This window comes from Apus apus, chromosome 2 (assembly GCF_020740795.1).
Source record: "Apus apus isolate bApuApu2 chromosome 2, bApuApu2.pri.cur, whole genome shotgun sequence".
Lineage (NCBI taxonomy): Eukaryota > Metazoa > Chordata > Aves > Apodiformes > Apodidae > Apus > Apus apus.
Window position 1 is genome coordinate 37,792,986 of NC_067283.1, and position 22,778 is coordinate 37,815,763.

At 37.3% G+C, this 22,778-nt stretch overlaps 1 protein-coding gene across 1 annotated transcript in view; it reads left to right on the plus strand.

Moving 5' to 3' along the window:
- The first annotated feature begins 333 nt into the window (after positions 1-333).
- Positions 334-22,778, plus strand: part of KCNH8 (potassium voltage-gated channel subfamily H member 8) — a 185,631-nt gene continuing 163,186 nt past the window's right edge. Inside the window, exon 1 of the mRNA XM_051612214.1 lies at positions 334-466. Within this exon, the coding sequence (XP_051468174.1) occupies positions 391-466 (76 nt within the window). The 5' untranslated portion in view covers positions 334-390. The remainder of the gene's footprint in view (positions 467-22,778) is intronic.

Sequence of the window (22,778 nt, forward strand, 5' to 3'; positions counted from 1 at the left end):
GTACATAAGGTGGCTCTGCCCCCTCTCCCCGCCCTCCCCCCCGCAGCCCTGACAGCCGCGTTCTGCCGGTGTCACCCCCACCTTAGCGGGAGGGGAGGGGGCGCGGGCGTCGCTGACCTGGGGGCTCCGCACCTGTGCGCGGGGCTCCGCCCCCGCCCAGCTCGGCAGCGGGGGCGGGATTGCTCTGCCGTGTCGGGGCTGACGAACGGGGGGCTCCCGGCGCCGAAGGCGGCGCGGCGGCATCCCCATCCTCCTCCTCCTCCTCCTATCCTTCCCTTCCCTCCCTCTCTCCGCCTCCTCCCTGCCTTCCCCCGGGCGCCCTCTGCACTTTCTTCTCGAACCACCCTCGTAGGCAAACTTTGATGGGGAACCTCGCACCACGCTGGAAAAATGCCGGTTATGAAGGGATTACTGGCACCCCAAAACACCTTCCTCGACACCATCGCCACCCGTTTTGACGGCACACGTGAGTCCGGGCTGGGGCAGCGGGGATTACGGGGGGCACTGTGCATCCCACGGGAGCCCCCTCTTCCCTCCCCCAGTCTCCCGTGGGTTTCCTTGGTACCAGAGCCTGTACTGAGGAGGGGTAGGCGAGGGAATTCCCACCGTCTCCTGCTCCCTGCCTGGCTCCTCCTCAGCTTTGCAGGTGACTAGGCTGTCGAGTCCCCTCTCCTCCCGAGTCCCTACGCGGGATTCCAGGAGGGCCGGGACCAGGTAGAGCCTGGCTGCCGCTGGAGCCAGGATCTCTGCAGGAATGTTGAGCGCTGGGCAGGGGTTGGGGCTTCGCCTCCCGCCCTGTCGTCCCCCTGGCAGCCGAGAGACTGCGAGAGAAAGGCAGGCTTCGGAACTGGAGGTCTGGGAGCGTTAAAATTTTCTTTTCCTTTATTGCTCCACAACCGCGATATGAAATCTCCCTGAAAGCTGGGTTCCGGTAACTGGAGCTCGGCAGCTGTTGCAGGGTGTTCCGCGGCGGGAGGGCTGTGGGCAGGGCCGCTCTGCCGGCAGCGACCTCGGGCTGCAGCACCATGGACAGGGCCCGGCCCGGGCGGGTCCCGGCTCAGCTTCCCGGCGCTTCCCGCCGCTCCCGGCTCCTCCCGCCGCCCCCGCCTCGGCGGCTCCCCCGGCGGGGCGCTGGCTCAGCGCACGGAGCGGGCTCCCATGCGGGAAGTTGGCTTCGGTCCCCTCGGGCTGTGGGTTAGGTGTTGTCCTTCTCTTATGGAGTTGTGTTGCTTCTTTCATGGGGGTTCGCCCGTATGAAAGAGAATAAAAGGTGGCAGGAGAGAGCAGGTTTGGACATAAAGAGACTCCTTTCCCTCTAATTGACTTCAAAAATAAATCCAGTCATTCAAAGTGGAGGAAAATCAAACTCGGATTAGAGTCCCTGTCAGCTGTTTCTTGAAGACAGGGCAGTCTAGTGGGTTTGATGTCCTCTTGATTATGCGTCTATTGGCTTATTTTTCAACGGTTCAGCTAGTGTGTAATTCAGGCAACTGAACTGTGATTACTGTATCAATAAGTTGTAAAATGTCAAGAAAATGATGTAGTCATTTAAATCAGTTGTGAAGAAGCACAGAACTGTGTTGTAACTACTCTGCTAGTCTGAGGATACATAGCTGGTTATGATTCAGGGCTGTATGTAATCAATACTTCGTAATAAAGCAATCCTTCTTAAGACTGCTTAAATATACCTTTAAATTCTTTTGACTACAGAACTCAGTCCTTTTCCTGCTATCCTCTACCCTTCTATTTCTATAAAGTGTATGGGTACTATTTGCTTCATATTGAAGCCTGCAGCTCTAATAGGAGTTTTGTTGCTGATACTGTCATTTCTTCCCTGCTTTGTGCTCAGGACCCTCCTCCTTTTCAATGGCTTCCTTTCAAAGGATGGAGCACATAGTCTGCAAGCTGTACACACAAACCTTTCAGGAATTCTGTATTGTTCTTGAAAGATCCAATTAATCAAGCAACATGCTCGATGCAGATGTTTTATTAAATGAAAGCTAGAAAAATTTCTAATCCCCATGTTTTCAGTAACACCAGCAGACAAATGTGGTAGAAAGTTTATTGCTTAGCTGAATTTTAGGGACAAAAGTAGATACTTTTTTAAAGCAATGATTCTACCAACTTGCATGGAGTTGAATGGTCCAGTGTTTTCTTAGACACTGGGATCTGTTTCTACTTGCTTTGCTTTGAAATCTCTAATCCTGACACAAATCTACTTTTTTCTGAGATGTAATTGAAAAAGAATGTAATTAGATATTTAAGTACCCTAAGTAAATACAGCACATTGTATTTTATTACAGACAGTGAAATTTTATTTTATTCATTTTAACATTTCAGAATGTGGCTTAAATATTAAACATGTCTAAACTAGAAGTCATCATATGATTATCATCATGTGAAATATTCACAGAAGTTGATAAGTATGTAGTCTTTAATCAAATAAAACTAGCAGAACTTCTGGAAGATGCTATTCCATGGAAGACTGGTAGTCTTTCAATTTATATAATAATACATCTCTTCTTGAATGTTAGAGTAAAATGATGAATCAATTAATGCTTTTTCAAAAACAAATTTATGCATACTTATTTACCCCTTAGCTCACTTTAATTTCTTCAGAAATAGCTGATCTCTTTAGTGGCTTTGACACAACACACTTTTTTTCTTTAAAAATGCTAGATATTTAAATACAAGAATATATAAGAATATTGATTAACTGCCCCCCCTTCTTTTTTTTTTTTGAGATATAGAAATGTAGTTTTTTAAAATGTGTCTACATAATTCAGCACCAAGTAGAAACTTTTTTATTATTATTTCAGTTGTCCAAGTGGTATTACTGAGGTTGTTCAAGTTACTAAATCTAGAAGTAACACTAATGGCTAATCCTTGCAAGAATCAGTCCCTTGTTCTCCTAGTTTTATAGATGATACTGTTTGAGAAAGGAATGGAAGGAATATAAATTATACATGGCACTGAAGCTGTATTTCATAAACTACTTTGACATCATATATGATGATATTTGAATGTTAAAATACAGTTTTGTGATAAAGGGCCTTTTTTGGTTGCTGTTGTAACATAGTCTGTAGTTAACAGACTGCCTTTCATTTTAAGCCCCTGGGAAGGATATATTATGTAGTCATCAGTGATAGACTAATCCACCAATGCATCTTTAATCCAGAAGAGGGATAATTCTAATTCTGGGCAAAAGTGCAAGAAGGGATTCTACATAATATCAGAAAATATACTTTGCTTTACACAAAACTTTTTTAAAAAATAATTCACATAAGTATTTTAATTTTACTATTGTAATGATTTATGTTTAATTAGCAATTATCAATCCCATTATAAAAAAAATGCACATCTCAAAAAAGCACAATTAACACCTGTGTGACCGGATACTTTAGCAGCTCAGAATTCTTATGGTAGATACTTTTAATTGCTGTAAGTATGTTACACTCATATGTTCTTTACATGTGAACCCAGAGAGTATATGTGAAGGAAAGAGAATTAGAGAAATGTTGAGGTGACTCTTAGCTGTGCAGAAGATCCCAGAGATCTTCTGCAAAGTTTCCATTCCCTGTGTTGCATATGTGGATAATAGCAGTATTAAGGGTTTGCCTAACTGCATTTCTGTGGCAGAGCTACCTTCACCTTCTTACAACTCTGAACTGTGTTTTGTGTTCCTGGCATTGGAGTTTAAATCAGTGCTTTCTTAAAGGGCTTTTTCTTGCACTAATAACTAAACACCAGATCATCCAGACATTTTTTGCTCCCTGTTTTAGCAATGTGCTTGTGTGGTGGTTGTTCATTCAGAAGACAAACATACATGTTTTCATATTAGGATGTTGTGGTTTGGGTTTCTGGAGGATTTTTGTTTGTTTTCCAAATTTTCAAGGTAAAATATTATTTTCAAGTGTGAAAATACTTCAAATGTAAGCCTATAATTAAACCCCTCAAATGTTATGAAATTAAATATCTGAAGTGAGTTGCTTTCACTTCAAGATTTGGAAGGGAAGATTTGTAGGTTTTTGCTTCTCATCCCTATTTAGAATAAGAGAACCATTCAGACATGTTTGCATGTTAGAAAATTATATTCTCTTGCTTTCTCATACATATACAGTGAAAAAAGCCACCCTATATTCTATAAGTACTGTTTATTTATTCAAATAGATAAATTCACACCAGAGGTGGTGGTTTCTGCAAATTTGTGACACTTTCTCAGACAGCAAAGCTAAAAGAGATTCAGTAAATAGCCTCATTAATTTGTGTTTAAAAAGGATGACAATTTTGTATGTGGTTGTACTATAAAATGACAGCTGAAGTTCTATAATTATCTCTTGTCTATCAACTGTGATCAGTTTCCAAATTAAGTGTTTGCTTCCACATCCTTGTTAACAATCTTGTATGAACAGTCTAATATGAAGATCAAGATGAGTTAATTCCTTCTTGCTCACTGTCAATGGTGATAATTTGATATTTCCCTGTTTGTGGAACAACCACATTCAGATTTGTTACTTGCTTAAGAACTTTGAACCTAAGCAGCAATTTTCATAACTTCTTTTTAGGTCCTTACCGATCAGATGGATTTAGTTTCCAAGTTGCTTTAGTTGCCACTTAGGGGTGATCAAAAGGTACCTGATGAGAACATACAGATAGAAGTATATTCAGTGTGGTGCTAGTGTGCTTCCACTGCTGTCATGGGAAGAACCAGGTTGTTTCTCTCAAGTAAGCAGTACTTGGTACAGAACTGAAAGCTGTTGCATAGTGTGATCTTCCTAGATTGCAGGGACAATCCTTGCATTCCTCCTAAGCCAGCCCCATCTCTTGCTTTTCCTTCTCATAAGCAAACTTGTGAGGTTTGCTAGGTTGAGTCAATGCACTAACACTTTCTACAATTCTGTTGTCAAATTCTGTCTTGTTCAGATTCAGTCTTATCTTCTCTAGACTAGTCAAAGTGCTGCTTAATCATCACATGGTTGTCACAAAAACTTCAAAAGCAGCAAAGCACTTGGTTACTGATGCTACTCAGCAGTTCTTCAAATGGGCTCAAGGAATCGTCAGGTGTCAGGTGTAGGGAACCAGCAGATGAGCTTTCCAGTGGGAGGATGTTATTGATCAGATTCCAGGATCAGAATGGTTCACCTCCCAAAGAAAAAAGTCTGAAATTAAAGAATGGTGAACAGCTCAAACTATGAAAAGCATTATCAACATCAGAGAGGCTTCCAAGCAGTGGCAGTGGAAAAGCCAGTGGCCTGTGAAACTCTCCCTCTTGCAGGAGTGGAGGTGCAGCAAAGGCGATCTAGTTCTTTGTCATAGAGGTGCAGTGAGTTTGCCAGAGGGAAATTTCTGAAGATGCATATATAGTTGATCTTCTCTTATGCAGACTCATTTTGCCCTTTTCCTTATATTCTTGGATAAGCAAATAATGTGTTGTTTTGAATGAATCATGTATTTGTCACTGCAAAAGTATGCTGTCAACACAGGAAAAAAATTTGCTTGTTCTCAGCCCAGAGCACAGAGAAAGCAAACACTTTCCTTGCTGTACTTGTCTGGAAGACGTGGCCTGTGTTACAGCTCACTGTAGCTCTGTTACTAAAAAAGGCAAATGTGATTTTTGAATATAAACCAGGGGTCAGGTGTTGGAATCAGTGTTGTGCTGTTGCTCTTCGCTAGCAGTAGCTGAGAGCCTACCTAGAAAAACATTTTCCTATTCTTTCAACACAAGTGTTGGGGGTGTAGAATCTCATAATTTACTGTTGTTTTATTTGGATAATCTTTACTTTCAGCAGCTTTATTAGCTTCCCATTCTAACTTGAGCTGAAGTTGGACCTGAAAGACAGAATTGGAAGGATTCAGAAGCATGTTAAGACTACATTTCTTAACTGAGTTCTGGTCTCAAGGATCTGGTTCAAAGAAAAATCAAGTACACAGATGCTATTTTTAATATCCAATCACTGGATTATTCTGTAATGAAAAAATGTCATTATTGTGTTTTATATGTGAATCTAAGGAACCTGATACTTAGTTCAATGATTAAAACAAATCTGTGTGTTAGGAGTGACATATATTTGAATGAATGTGTACTTTGTCAATGGATTACAGAAGAAACTCTTCAGCGGGCTTCTAAATCTTAGATGATTATCAGGATTCCTGCTAGAGATGTGCTGTAAATGTACTTTTTTTTTTTCTCCAAATGTATAATACTATTTTCCTCTCTGATAATATTTCAGTGAGTAAATAGGCTTATTCTGAAAAGAGATTTATCTTATTGTTGTCATTACACAGATACAGTCAGCTTCTATTTTAGCCTTTTAAAAATTTTGTTTATGCAGATAGCAATATTATACAAATTCCCGGTCTTTCTGGATGCGAATAAAATGTGCTCTGAGTGTTGTTCAGAGCAACTGAACAAAAGAAATACATCAAAACCACTGCCTCAAGCACATGAAGTGTAAGCAAATACATATGGACAAATATATTACAATAAATCAGGAAAGGTATGAGTTTACAGAACACTTAGTACTGTTCTGGTGTAATATATTTTTGAAAAAAAAAAAAGTAAGTTGCCTGTATTACATCAGCTGTACCCTGGTAGAGGGGAGCACAGGCAATTGCTGCAGTAGTTCTACATTGTCAAAAGCTAGCTTGCCTTGCCTTGTGATAGAATGACTAGAAGCAGAGAGCAATTAAAGAACAACCTACTTCCAAAGTGGTGCTGTTTCCCACCCACTCGATCTAGAAATAAACACGAAAGAAAGAAAAAGTGGTAAGGGATAAAGAAACAAACAATGCATTCTAAAACTGCAGACAGAAGGGTGACTTCCTCAACAGTAAAAAAAGTCTTTTTGCATTTCTCTTGCCAAGTCCTTCTGGTTCCTTCTGTTTTCTGGGACTGTTAGTAGTGTTCAAAGGCTTTGGAACAGGTGTTGTTCTTAAAATACTAGTACATTCTTCATTGAATTTCACATGAAGTATCTTCTGAGCATCCTGAAAGCTTAATGCTGGGCTGTCAATCATGTCAATGACAGCTGAAGACAGTTGTGTTATGGAGGAACACCTTGTCTTCTGTGTTGATCCTAAATGCAACACTTGTTTTAAGAAATGTGGTCCGCTTTCTTACAATGTTGAAATTATCTACCCCTTTACAAGGAAAGGTGTTTTGTTTGATGTTGTGGGTTTGTTTTATTGTTTGTTGTGGTTTTGGTTTTTTTTGGGGGGGGTTGTTGGTGTGGGGTTTTTTGTGGGTTTTTTTGTTTTTCATAAACCATTTGTTCTACCTTTGGTGGTCGCTTAAGAATAGAGCTTTCTGATCCTGACAGAAACCTTGACTTAGCCACTTCTCCCTGAGTCTTCACGAGACAGTTACCAGGAGAATATATTTTTGAGAGTTCATGGCTAGTTTAAATTTTTCCCATTAATGTTTTTCATCAGATTATATCAAGAGTATTTAGAATTTGGTTGTATTTTCTTCTTGCAGCAGCACTGCTTCTTTATGAAGATTAGTGAATTCTGATAGGATCACACCTACTCTATGTAAAGAAGAGAGCAAATAAGCAGTAATGAGGATAGCCAAGGGGACTGTCCTAATAAGACTCCCAGAATGTTCACTCTCAGATGGAATGATAGCGCTAACTGATTTTATAGCTGATTTTGTCCATCTTTGCAAAATTAGGAAAAGTATTGAAAATAATGCCAGTAAAAACTGTCATTACCATCCATATTTTAACAGAAATTTGTAACTGCAAGCTGGCAACATACAAAATAATTGGGTTTTCAATCAATATGAAAGAAAATAATGCTCAATTAAAAAAAAAAAAAAAAATTGGCCTCACTCTACCTTCAGTGAAGCCAATACAAAATTCGTTCCTCTTGTAATTGAAGTTTTTTCTTCAGTGAGAACAGAAGTGTTCAAGGACAATTTTTACCATGACGTTATAGAATTTTGTAAATCACCAGGACAGCTTTTAACATTTTTGGAACTGAAGTCTGTCTCTTTTTTACAGTGACTGTAGATGTAAACTGCTGAGCTCATTGAAGCTGTATCAGTATCTTACATAGGTGAATGAGAGAGGAGCCTGGGCCAAGACCTTAAATGATCTTTTGAAATAGAACCTTAGCCTTTCCTATTTTTTGTAGTAAAGGAATTCCAAAAATATTCATGTACTAAGTATGGAAGCTTTTACTAAGCACCAAGCACAAAATAGAAATGTGAAACCTAATGTCTGTGTTTCAGGAAATACAGATTTATATACTCTTAAGAATAAAACATAAAACACGAGGAAATTATCTCCTTTAGAATTCACATTATTTGACAAGTAGAAAAAAGGCTATCACAACTTTTAGTGGAGAAAATTATTCAGAGATTTAACAAATAGAAGAAAATACTAATTGTCACAAAAGGATTAATTTTATTTTGTTTTTAATAGATCAGCAATGAAAATGTAAATACACCTATGCACTGAGTCTGGGTTAGAACTTTCCTGGTGTCAAAAGAAGACATGGAAGAAAAACAACTTGGACATAATCTGACTTGATTTTTCCGCAATAAAGATATAAAAATCTCTCATTACTTTTTAACTTTACAGTAACAACACAAGAAATCTTGTCCACAATAAAGGAATTAAATGTCAGCAATTGGTATTACCTTTGGGGTGACGCAGGGAGTTTTGAGGTGGTATTATACAAATTGTAATTGTTTTGTTTTGAAGAAAAAACATCTTCCAGTGTGCCAGCACTCAAATAACTTTTTTCTCTAGGCACTACTTATGACTACTAATGGTCCAGTTTCCAGCTCTTAGGACTTTAAAGGGTTGGAAGATGTCAGAGTTATTTTGCTTTTCCTTCAGTTTGAATCTGAAAGATTCATCTGGACAGCATGGACCCGAAAATCATTACTACAGTTTTTTTGGTGCCCTTTTCTGTTTGCCTTCCATCTTCAACAGCTTATGATATGTGACTAGACATCTTATTCCAAATGTATGAAAGAACTCTAATCTGGTGATTTTGTAATTTATTTGAATTTCAGAATGACAAAACTGTCCTAAGACAAATAGCTTAATCTTTTTTTCCTAAATGTCAGATATCTGATGTGATGATAGGTGTATGTTTTCACATAAATGATGCTTCTTGGAACATTTTTTCATTAAGGATGATAAATATAATGGGAATACCATATTGTTTCAGATATATTTTTGTAGGAGAAGCAAACTATTTGTGTAAAATCAAACAGCTTCTCTGGTGAGTAGAAGAGCTTCAATTTATTGTCTATATATTGTAATTATTACTGATTTGTTGATTTTTTTAATTATTCAGATAAAAACATGCAATATTTTAATGTCTGTCTTCTGAATATATGGATTAAGTCTGTGAGATGAGGCAGTAATTGCATTTACTAAACTGGATTGATTGTTTGTTTATTTAATTGAAAGCTCTCAAGACCGGGTGTTGGGACTTTTCCATTTCAAGAACAGTGGGAAGAGGTACACACCTTGTGAAACCTGCAGTTATAGAAATGTGCATTAAACATTTCAGTAATTTAAAGTTCAGTGTAGAAAAGTATGGTTAATAAATACTAATGGAAGAGGTTGTGTGCCACCCATTTGTCAAGAATAAGGAAATTTAACAGTATCACTGATTTTCAGAGGAAAAAAATAGAGGTTGTGGCTGTTTCAGTGCAGCATGGAAGGAATCAGGTGAGAGGATAGTGCAGTTAGACACTATGTTTTAGGAGTTATTCAAAGCCTTGCTGTAAATCAGCACTTGGAATTTTAAAATACATTGTGGCTTTCATGGCCGTTTTTCCAACAGAGCTACACTACAATACAAAATGGGCAAGTTACTTCCTAGTTGTGCTCAAAGGCTTCTGTATTGGAAATAGAAAGGAGGATGCATTAGACATTCTGAATCTTTTTATTACCTTTTTATATTTTTACAGAAATCTCTGCCTAAACCTCTTTGATTTGTTAAAGTAGTCTTATATGAGATTTTTAGCATTCATGAGGAGAGTAGCTCTGCTGATACTGCCTTGCATATTATGCATCTCAGAGCAGTTAGAGAGCAATGTTCTCCATGCACCTGTTACCAACAAATTCTTGCCTGGAACTAGGCAGATAATGGCTCTTGGATTGTACTATGCTGGGTCCTTCTCTAAAGAAAATGGTGGTAGGCTTGGTGACCTCGCATCAGTTACGTGAACTCACTAAAGTGCAGCCTGAGACAAAAGATGGAGAATTCATCATTTCCACTCCTACAGCTGTGCTAAAGATAATGCTGGTTAAAGCCTACTTCCAGGTTTTCCTCCGGTAAGGTGCAAGTTTGCATGCAAGTATTCTTAATAGCTTTGACATCTCTGTAAGAGCTTGTCATTTTTCCATCTAAGTTTGTGATTTTTGTCTTGACATTCATTAACAATTACAGGTAATCGTTAACTCATTTTCATAGCTGCAGACAATAGCCGTAAGTGACGTGAATTTTGTAAAAGCAGACTACTCTCCTTTAAGTTGTATTAAAAGCCTTGAGAAAAAAATATGATTGACCTTAAATACAAAACGTATTTTATAAGTTCTATTTACAGTATAAACTGGAGTGTTCAGGGGGAAGGGATGTGATCTTATGTAGTAAAGTGCATGAGCCATCTTTAGCCAAGAAAGAGAAGAGGGAGCAGTTGTGAAGAAGTGGGGATTGATTGATGGGATTGCTGAGTGAGCAGCAGGTGGTGTTTTGGAATGAACTTAATGGCACTGTGGGAAGCTTTGCTTTTGGTGCACAGTATGGCTAGGGAAGTGTTACAGTGAATGAGTCTATAGTTGTAAGAGAAATAAAAGCACTGTCCTCTCTCTTCTCTGAGAACAAATTACTTGTGGTCTTACCTAGTGCTTGCTGGAAAACCACCTGGCAATCTTGGATGTCCTAGCCCAGTGTGTCTTCATTACCTTCTCAGGCAATATTTGGAGTTAAAATCTTCCTTTCATCATATTGTAACCTCTAGCTGGTTGATATGGGGGAAGAAAGCAACTAAAAGTTAAGTAGGTGACCTGATGAAAAAGCACAGTAGGAATTGGTTATGGCAACTTGTTTGTTTTTGGGGTTGGTTATTTTTATTTTATTTTGCAGTCTTATAAATTCCTACTTTTATGAAGGGAATGAGAAGCCAGGAGTTTTTTGTTTGTTTTTAACCGATTTTAGAGATTTTTTTATGTGTGGATGGCTGGACAGCACATGATCCTCTTTTTCATAAACTTTGTTATAACATGTCTTAAAGTCTGTCATGGTTCTCATGTTTGCCATCTGTCCTGCCTCTCTCCCAGAATTTCCCACTCCTACTGTTTGGGTGGATCAGATCTGGCCGAGCAGCTGCTGAGGAGCTCCAGATTATGTCCTGGCAGTGAACAGCTCCAGCTGAGCTCCGTGTGTGGGGCTGTGACTCACAGCAGTTCAGTGCTCCTTCCCCAGGCAGAGGGAATCTGCTTGATCTCTTCAGTAGAGGCAGGGATCACCAAGAGTCAGGACAGACAGGTGGAAATTACTGCAGACATTTAAACTCATTAGTCATAATTCTTATACAAAAAAAACCAGACAGCTGCTGAGCAGTTTTCATACTGCTATGAGCAGAATCCAGATGGGGACATGAGGTTTTGCTTCCAATTACAACTCATTGCTAATAACTGAAGGAGACAGTGGAAGCATTAACTCTTGGAGATGTGCACAGACATGTTGCTGCCTGCCTCCACTTGAAGCTGTCTGAATTGCTCTTTTTCTTCCTGTTTTGTCCTAACTAAACAAAATTATGTATTGGAAATGAGCCTACTCTTGGCTTTAACAATATCTTCAGAAAAGCAATTATCTATCTGGACCTTTCAACTCTTTGTATTTCATGTATGCAGGTGATAACCTGCTTTAATTACAGAAGAAAGCATACTTTAGTCTTCAGTCTTCTGGAAATGATTGCTCGAACTCTCAGGGCAGTTGCAGGCCCTCTGTGTCTGTTGTGGCAAAAAATTGTAACATTACTAAATTCTGCTTTCTTTTATGTTTTTTTTTTTGTGTGTTGTTGTTGTTTTTAAACATAATCATAACCTGATGCAGTATCAATATCACCTGAAATATAACCAATTACTGAAGAGCTTTATATAAATACATATGATTAGTATGGGGGTGGGGGAAGAAAAGCAGCCACTAAATGCATCATTAAGTAAGGTGCAAGGCATAGGTAAACTGTCCAACTGATAGTTGGACATCTCAAGTGACAAGTGAATAACACAAGGCGTGTTTCTTCCAGGAAAGCAGGAGACGAGGTTCAGGGAATTATTAGCCACATAAATAAATAATCTGAAACTGTAGTTTGTTTTTCACCTTTTACCCTTATTATTCTTTTAAAAACTAATTTCACTTTTATGAATTCTTCGAAGGTAGGGTCTTCCCACTGAAAGGAAGAAAGGCAAAGGCCAGAAAGTCCAACAATAGAAGTACTGTATGACCCACGCTGTGATGGATAGATCTTAATAAGATGAATTGAGTGAAATAATTACAAGTAAAGCCAAAAGGTTAGAATTAATTGGAAGAATTACAGTATATTTTCCCCCAGCCTGATGTGGTTGATATGTCATTTTCTATGAACTGTCATTGAAAAAAATAGTTCCAGGGGTACAATTAAAGGTTACACGACATTTTCTGCCACCTCTATGAATTCTGGTTTACATTGGGATAACTTTCTAAGATGAGTGAGAATGAAGCGAGAGAAATAAATTTTCATATATTTATGGTGTGAAGGTATTGTCTCTTAACCCGTTGAATTAAAATGTACATAGTAATTATTTTAATGAAAATATTTTTCTAAAGGGAAGTTATTGAGATAGTCTTTGTAATAGTATTTTAGTTTTATAGTTGCTGTTTTTCTAAATATTAAGCTTATATTGCTGTAGAGCACAGTGATTTTATTTCATCTCTCTTGTACTGCTTTGCATAGCACTTGAATGTTTTGGTATTCCTTTATCGTGGTTAGTTTGTGACTTCCAGGGAGAGTTTGTAAATGGCACAGCTAACCAAGTATAATGATAGAATAGTCTGCTCTCAAAAGCACGAGCATCCTGATAGTTTTCAGGCTTGGAAAGCAAAGTTTGTGGCAGTAAAACACTGCAGTGAGTGTTCTGACAGCTTGGCTGTCAAAAAAGTGAATCTTTGCTGTTGGACAGACCTCATCAATATCATCTTTGGTACATAAGACAATGGCCACACAATATGGAATATCTCTTGGGCTCAGGATAGAAGGTGGGTAATGATTTCCAGCCAGACTCGGTCCAACTCCACAGCCTGTCGTTCTGCTACAGGGAAACACTGATGCCTCTCTTATTCCAGGAACCCATGCACCAGATTAGTACGTGATTAGCAGATCAAATTGCAGGGCTGGCAGCTAGTGTGGGCACCTAACAGGAAAGGTCCAAAGTACTGTACTGTGTGATATTCAGGCCTCTGTGCTGGGATTATGAGGCAAGAGCCACAAGCTGTTCTCTGCATTATGAAAAATGTAAAATAAAAACTAGAAATAAAACAAATTGCATCCATAGAGATGCTGTGTCTTTCTGTCAGTACTATTCCACACTAAGGGATATGTGTGTTATTGTTAAATTCACAAAAATAATTTATACTTGCAAGCAAATGGTGTTCTTCAGAAAAACAAACCCAAAAACATCTTTGGTTGTGAACCAAAATTTTTGCCTTCATTTTTTATTTATCTGAAATTTTGGATCCATTATGCAATGTTATCAGGTTCTAAGCATAAAAAGTAATTTTAAGAAGCCTTTTGTGTTTTTTTTTGTTTACCCACAAAATGTCATGATGATCAAAATACTTTCAAGATCACTAGTAACACCTAAATAGTTCAGTTGCTCAAGTGTAGTGGCAAAGGACTTGATAATTGTAGCAGAAGAAAAATAGAGCACTTTGAAGAGTGAGGGATGTACCTTATTTCCACAAGTGCAACCTACTACCAGAGTTACAATTCTGAGACTTTCAGAACAAAAAAAACACCCTTGCACCTTTTCTATCCCATTCTTGCCACAAAAGCAATATATTTTGCACCCTTAAGTTTTTCTGTAGGATAGTTACTTTATGAGAACGGCTTATTGAAAATGAGAAGGGTTTTCATCCTTATCTTGTACTTCCAAAACTACTCTCATAAAATGATACCCTAACCAGGCCAGGACAGCTGAAAATGTTAAGCTTATCTTAAACTAGTGACAAACATGAAGTAGCAAAGCACAGAACCAGATAGTCCAGGTCACAGTAACTCGTCCTGTGTGAGAAACAGAAAATTTATCTCTTTTTCTAAAGTTGAAATGTCCTCAATCACAGACTGAAGAAATGAAGGTTTTTCATGACAAGGAATTTGTAAGGACCTATAGCAGGATGAAACAGCACATCTGTGAAGAGAAATTCTATCTTTACTTGCAATGCATATATTACACAACATTAATGCTCAGTCAGCAAGTCAAAACCTTTTCCCATAAATGTTTTTAAATGTCCAAATAAAAAAATGTTCCTATAAAAATGTACTTTCTGCTTTCTAAAAAGTTGTCCTTATAATGCAGCTTTCAGACCAAAAGTAAAAAGAAAATTTCATACATTTTTAAAAAGAAAACTAAAAGTTGATAATCCAGGGAAGTGACCATTCAACAAACAAGTTTAACATAAATAAAAGTGTAGCAGTAATCAAGATCTGATAAAATACAGAAATTACATGTCTGTTATTTCATAACTTCAGAATTGCTATGATGTGTTCTAGCCCATTTTGTGATGCATCAGGAGCACATGAGGAGCCAACAGTAGTTTTTACTGCTATTGACTCAATTTTCTGAGCCACAGCTGCATTTGCTTTCAGTGTAGTGAAATTAAAAGTATAACTACTATGAATACTCCAAAGTGTCATGGTCTGTCTTCCTGTTTTCAAAATCATCAAAACCAGAATCTCCTAGCACTTTAGCCATATGCACTTACTTGTTTCTCCAAGGCAGTATCTTTTGTGGTTCCCTCCGCTCAGACTAGGCATCAGCAGTCCAACCTGCATTTCTCTCAAAACAGTTCTTATGTCAGCTCAGGTCAGTTGGAAAATTCCTTTTACTAAGTAGGAGAGAGCTGTCCTGAAACTGGGAGTGGATATTCAGTTGCTTACTTGCTTGCTGGGCTGTTTAAGTGCTGCAACTTTTTATTTCCCTGAATAATATACAAGTTTCATAGAGGTCTCACGGGAACTACAAAACTAGCCCAAGTTCCTCTTTGTAACTGAGTTTATATTACAGTTATGAGAACTGTGAACTTTCAGACCCTAATCCTGAACTGGACAATTTTAATAAGCAGTGATCACGGGATCAAATAAAAGGCTGATCTAGAAAGTTTTTCTGCAACTTTTTTTTGTAATATTTTTGCTACTTAATTTCACAAAGTGTTGAAATTCTAACATTTAAATTTTGTTAAAGATTCAGCTACAAAAATCTTTCTTCAGCTCTTGCAAATATGTGAAAGGGTAAACAAGTAATTTTATGTGCGAAAGAACCATTGAAGCTTTGTTTCCTCTTGCAGTTGAGCTCCTATATGAATTCTCTAAAATCCAGTAAAGTCAAGCTGACACTGAAGATTTGCGGAAACGGTGCATGAATAATTTCTCTCCTGGCTGTTTTGTGAAGCTTATACCATCTTCAGCACCCTTTAGAGGTCTTTTCCCCTCTTAAATATTACTGAAATCAGGCAGGGAATTTAGTGTTGAAAAGGGGAAAATGGGGGCAATCAGATATGCACAGGAACACATTCACTTATATTGTTTGCTTTGTCTCACAAAGCAGCAACAAATTAAAACTTGAGAGATCTGGCAACCACAGGCAATAGACAGCGCTTGTAACACTCGGATGCAGATAGATAACTGCCTCTGTATTGATGCTTTCCAAATTCAGACATATTTGGCTTCAGTATCCTGAAAGAAATGCTTGCTATAGTAATTATGAATCTTGCTGTGAGAGAAGAAATGAATTAGTTGAAATTATGAGAAGATCTATAATAGTCGTACGTTAGTTGTCCTCCTTGCTATTTTAGATATGAGTCCTTTCCCTGAACTACCTTTCTCCCTTTTTAGCTAACAAATTTCTCAGGCAATGCTTCTGCAAGTGTGAGTAGAAGAGCTAAAGATTGGCTTTGTGTCAACTGGATATTTGGGAGGGAGCTTTGAGTGATTCACTTGATTTGCTTTCCTGATTAAGCTCTGAAAGGCACTATATTTTTTTTTTTTTCTTTAACTGGTTTATTTACAGAATGGAGTAGGGGAAAGTGTTTTGACTGCAGAGGGAATCTTGCATTCCTAATCTTTAGTGTTTCTTGGGTGTATTTTAATTATAGGTCTAAAACAGAGTGTATAACTACCCTTCATAACTGCATAGAAATTATGATAATGTCTTAATAGCATCTCTGAAATCTCTCACATCTGGAAATGGCTGAACCGTTTGTTTGAGAGTTAGATTTTATTTCTGCTTTTACAGAAGGATCTCATATAATGTGGTCAGAACTACACCTCTTTCTTTTGAAAGACTGCTGCAGAGAGTGAAATAAGAGTGGTTAAAAGCAAGGCCACCTTAGTTTTTGTCTTGCACTTTTTTCCATGCATCTGCCTGAAGCAGATGGAACTTGAGCTGATTTCATCAATAGAAATTATTGTCTAACTTAACTGAAATAGTTTGTTTGCTTGAAACAGTTTAGAAACAAATGACACTTAAGGGAGTTATCTAGCAACTTTTATTTTTACATAGTTACAGCTAAATTATCTATTAGGACACAAAATTAAGCAGCTGAGCATAGCTGTGACACCTGAGAAGGAGCCAAATTTGTATCTATAAATTTAACTCATCTGGGTATGAGAAGACCTTTTTTAAGTATGTGTGATATAGGTATCAGTTTTAATATGTACATAATGTATTTTCTGGTAATTAAACCATTACTAGACTATATATTGAGTTATTCAATGCCTTCAGTATTGCTGAGTAGTGTTTTCTGTTTGCCTAAAAATACACTTGAGGAGTATGAACTTAACTGGTTTAGTGATGAGGATCATAGTCTGGTTCCTCCTGCTTCTTATTTATTTTTTGAAATACTAAAATACTAATTTAATGAAAAATTAATTTCACATTGCAAGATACTTCTAATCAATCATGCAGTCTTTGATCAGTTATCCCCCTGAAAACCATTGCTTCCCAAAATACCAACATTACCTGGCATGCAGTGTCAAAACATCATATAGTTACCACAGTCTCTGTTGCGCTATGCATTGTTAAAAATGTTATCAAAATACTTTCCACATAAACTGAACCACCTTTTTATGCTGTTAAATATTTAAAAATAGTTTCATCCATGATTCAGAAAATCTATGGAGTTATAGCACACAAAACATAAAAATAATCATCGCAAAAATACTTGTTAATATTATAAGGATGTGGGTTCCAGTTTTTCCTTCAGAGCTGATTATTATAGAATGATAGAGCTTTATTAATAAGGAATAAATCTAGGAGAGTTTGGTTGGCTTGGCCTTTACTTATACTTCCACTTGTGGACACTGAGTAATAACAATGTATAGGGAGGAACAAGTCCTCCTTATAATTCTCAAAACACAGATACAAAATTAGTTTATAATCAACCATCTCTAGCGAGCAAGCATGCAATTTATAACTGATAGTGCATTATTTTTTTGTACGTTGCTTCATTCTTGTGAATGTTCACTTGTTATTTTTATTTAAGTCTAAGGACTTGAAGGCAATTTTAAATTAAAACCTGAAACTTGCGGAGACCAAATGTTTCATCATCTCTATTAAGAATGTACTTCCTAAATGGATTGCTAGACATGGGAAAGGGAAAGGCAGCTCCGGATGGTGTTTTTGACATCTGAAAAGTGTCATCCTCTCCAATAATTAGAGCAGGGAAGCAAGAAACATACCTGAAGTTTGACAGGATGAAAGGGAGCATAAGTGGTCTTTTATCCCTGTGACTAAATGGCCATACAGAAGGATAGTTCTGAAGCTAAGTAATTAAAGAATATTAATTATTTTAATTTTTATTTTAAATAATCTATTCATCTGTATGGATAAGTGTTACAGCAAGTTCTAACTGCTGCAGTGATGCAATTTGAAAACAGTTCAAAGGTAACATGCTGTTTCAAATAAACCAGGTTAGTATTGATATTTGTACTTAAATATACAGGTCATATTTATCATCACCAGAATTTTACATCTGCTGAGCAATATATTGAAAGCTGTTGGCCAAATTAAAACTGGAGACAGTACCTCTCAGCATTGCAATGGTTTTACAGTAGGTCTGAACTTGATTCAGTTCTTAAGCTAAATTGAAAATTACTACAGCAATATTACCCATCTTCCAATGCAGAGATAGTTAACTAAAGTAGATGTAGATGTAGAGACAGATGAACATAGGAAGCTGCACAATGTAGGTTACAAGGAAACACAAGTGGGTCAGGAGCGATCAGGTTGCTGTTTATCGTTTACCTCATGTTAGTTTGTAATCCCTTCAGGCCATTGGGAGATTACAATGGAACAGAGCAGTCCTGTAACAATGCTTCATGTAGTATTAATCAGGAAAGAAACCTCTTTTCCCAGAAAAATGGAAGGAGTGCTGAGCACCCACCAAAGTATGTGTCTTTTTAGAATGAGCTCTGTCAGGTTTGAAATATCACCTGCTTGTCATCTCATGTGCTCTATCATGGTTCCTCAGGAGCTTGCAAACTCAGCCTTCAAAAAAGATAAGAGACCTGAAAATGTAGCTCCTTAGACAGGATCTTTCCTAGCTAGGACATTTTTCATGGGAACATCATCCTCATCTCTCTTGATATTGCTCGGAGCTGCACAGGTGTTTTATTTTATATTGTGAAAATACATGGCCATTAGGTTCATAGGAAGTATCTGGTGTCTGTGTTTTGTAATGTTATTACTTTAATTCAACTAACTTGCATCATGTCTTTTGTTAATGAGTTTGCTTTACAGGCTAAGGTGTGGTCTGAATAGGTCTTCTATGCCTCTTTTAAGTTAGACAAAACCTGTATACGTGTGAGCACTGTATGGCATCAGTGTGTTTCACACGCCCTGGATGTGTTGCCTCAACTAATGTGACCTACCATGTCTGTATGGTCTGCAAGGGAGACAGAGTGGGCATGGAAGCCTGGCACAGCAGGTCCTCACCAGGCCTTGAATGGCAGGAAGCATCAGCACGACTGTGCCTGGGATCCTGTATCAGCGTATCGAGTGAAGTCCAGTGAGATCAGAGTAATATGCACAGCAGACTTCATGTTTTTCAAAGGTGGTAATCCACATGCTGTGTCAATGGTCTATCCATCAGTAAAGGCTTTGCCCATGATTTCTGGAAGTCCCATGATCCTGCTAGCCATCTGCTCCTTCAGTAATATGTCTATAGAATACATATTGCAGGCAAATATGGGAAGTTCTCTCCAGGTAAGATGGGTGGCATAAAAACATAAATTGGAGGGGAAATTCAGGTATCTAGTAGTTCTAGGTTTGAATAAAAGGCTAGCAGGTTAGACGATCTAAGTTATGCCTTCATTCTGGCTCCTGGGGCAGTTGTTGTTGTGAGGCTGAGTGATTAAGAAAATTCCCTAATTCAATTTTCTTTCATCTTTGAAGTGAGACAACATGTGCTCTTAACTTGCAAGGGGTGTCTGAAGGATATTTAATCCTTGCATAAAATTTGTAAGGTGTACCATGAGCTGAAAAGTTAGTTATTATTCCTTATTGCTAAGAAATTATTTCTTTCCAAAATCCATTAGTGCTGCTATTATTTAAGTAGAAGAGAACTAGGTTGCAGGAGAGGGTTTTTTTCTATGTTGTTTTCAAATATTATCAATTGCATTACTATTACTTCTTAGTATTTTGTGCCTTAAATACTCTTTTATTGTTTGCTTGTGTGTTTTGCCCAGTTGAATTTATCCATTCTTTGTGAATGTTAAGTAATTTTTTTAAAGCATCACGAAAAGAGTCAGTCTTGTCACCATGAAGGAGTATTTTTTCTTTGCTACCTCAATGAACTCAAAAAGTTGCAGGACTTGCATTTGAGTTCTTTCTACCTCATATAGCCAGCTAGAATCTTTCTTTGTGTGAGTGCTCCACACTCCCTTTGTAGGAGTCAGAGTGATGGATAAATGGGATAGATGAGTGAAATAAATAGAAAATGTAGGTATACATTTTTCAGAAACTCATTGTAGAGAAATCCTATTATGATGGACCTATTAGAAGGCCTGTTCCTGGAATACTGATTTTCCTTTTTCTTCCTTTCCATGATGTCTGAAAGTATTTTCTTGTTTACATCTATTTCATACTATTCATTGTATCCTTATATACGTATGATGCCTTTTTCACTTTTGCATAGAGGCTGGGTGTACATGGGCACTCAAGAGCAGGATTGCAAATGTCATCTTCTGTAAGCCACTTGCTTTTCACCTGCCTGTGAGCCCTGCTGTTGGTCAATTACCACATCCACTATTGTTGCTTAGGAAGAACTTCATTGATTACTTGCTGATAAAGAAGCGTACTTAGCAGTGTTGACTCACAGCTTGTCATGGGCTCTGGCTTAGGCTCTTCTCTTCTTTTAAGGTATATGAATTTGTCAAGCACATTCTTTAAGTGTTTGTGTGTAAATCAGGTGAATGGTGACACTGAAAGTTTGTCTTAGTATGTTAAGATTTCACCAAAAAGGGCTTTAAAACACTTAAAAAACAACAAAAAAGAAATATTTTGCATTGTAAAGGGAGTAATTATTTAATGGGGATAAATTTGAGAAGTTCACATTTATTTAAATCTTAACCTTTAAACCCTCTGAGGAAGAATAAATTTCCATGGGACACCACAGATCAGCAATAGCTTATTGTTTAGACAGAAATATTTCAAAAGCTCCCATTCCCATGTGCAGCCTGAAGAATAAATATTATAACCCTCAATGGTGAACCTTAAATTCAGATTTCTATTTGTAAGGCAGTAAGAGGAAAAAATTATTCTTTTTAAACACTTAATACCATAAGCTTTGTTTGCCATCCATTTTTAATAATAGACTACCATGTTAAGTGTTATTTCTGCTGTTCCTTGGACAATTTTGTACAGACTTTCGGATGACGGTGTGCCATAAATATCAGTGTAAATAATCTATCATCATACAGACATTTCATACATAATACATGGCTGTGACATGAACAAGCATGCATACATAAATTGCAAGGTACCCTTTTGAAACATGGATAAACACAGGTAACAAAAACTAGTAAAAATTATTCCCACCTTTGCAACACCTACACACTGATGCAGTAAGGAGATAAAATGAAAGTTTAGTACACAGAAGGAAGAGAGTATCATCAGACATTGTTAGCTATAAATGCAGACCATAATTATATTACAGTTCTTTCGATCTTTTGGGATGCCAGATCAGAATATAACTGCGCTACTAGTAAATCAACTCAAGGAAAGATCATACTGCAGACTAGCAGTGCTCTGTACAATATCCTATGCAAACTTTTTTGGCCGTGTTATTGCCAGATGATACAGGTATCAAAACGCAAACAGTTGCATCTAAAAAGAATCATTCTGCTCAAGTATCGATTAAAAATGCAGTTTAATTATTTTATACTGTTATTGATTTATCATAGAAGATAATTTTCATTTTGTTTTATGAATATGAATCCTGAGTGATTCTTTGTTAGTAACTAGATTTCTTGAATATATTTTTTATGGAGCACTTCTTAATGAAAAAAAATCTTTGCTTGTTATCTGTTTCAGTGATATTATGTTCCGTTCACCTCTGAAATTCTATGTAATGTAATGTGTTCTCCATGCAAATACGTTGATCGTTTCAATAGTTTTGCTTCATGTCTGGGTTTTTTTTAACAATACATAATCAAAAACCATGCAAACTAGAAGCAGAGGCAAAAATGTGTGTGACAAATTATTAGGAACAACATAGGCAGAGGAAAATCATGCAAGATATATAGAACAGATACTATAGAATTAAGGAAAAAAGAGCAGAAGAAAAGGCAGAGATAATTAAGGATGTCAACTGTTATGATCCCTTGCCTGTTTTTAGTGTGTATTGCTGTTCATGGCTAACATTTATTATGTGTACTTTCACATTTCTAAAGATATTTTGCCTAGTTGACCAACCATTTCATGTCTTCTTTTGTGTGTCTTTTTTTATTTTATTTTTTCTTGGAATAATGGAGTGGGAGAAAGATGTATTATAATATAGTAAAAAAAATAATTTAAAAAATCCCAGAAAATATAGCTGAAATTCTCACACAAATCTGAGAGACAAATTTTCGTAAATACCACATATGATTATGTCTTAGAATCTTGCAGCCCTCTTAAATGACATGGAAAAGATTCGTTTTAGTAGAGAACATAAAATGTTACAAAATCCTGCAGCATGTATGTCATTAAGTAGGCACTTATTCTGTTTGTATTCAATCAGCTGCACTTAGCACCAAAGGATGCCGTGTCTAATTTATGGTACAGTACTGCTGAAAGCCAGGATGGTGACATACTTTATAATGGCATGCAGGGCTCCAAATGCTCCAACTGTTCACTACTACCCTATCATTCTTGTTTATTTTCATGTGTATCATGGTATGTGGTAGGTAAAACGTGCTTTTGGAAATTAAAGCAACAACATATATCTATCTTCCTGTACAGTCAGATCATCTATTAGTTTAATGATAGCGTAGAAAAACCCTTATAAATATT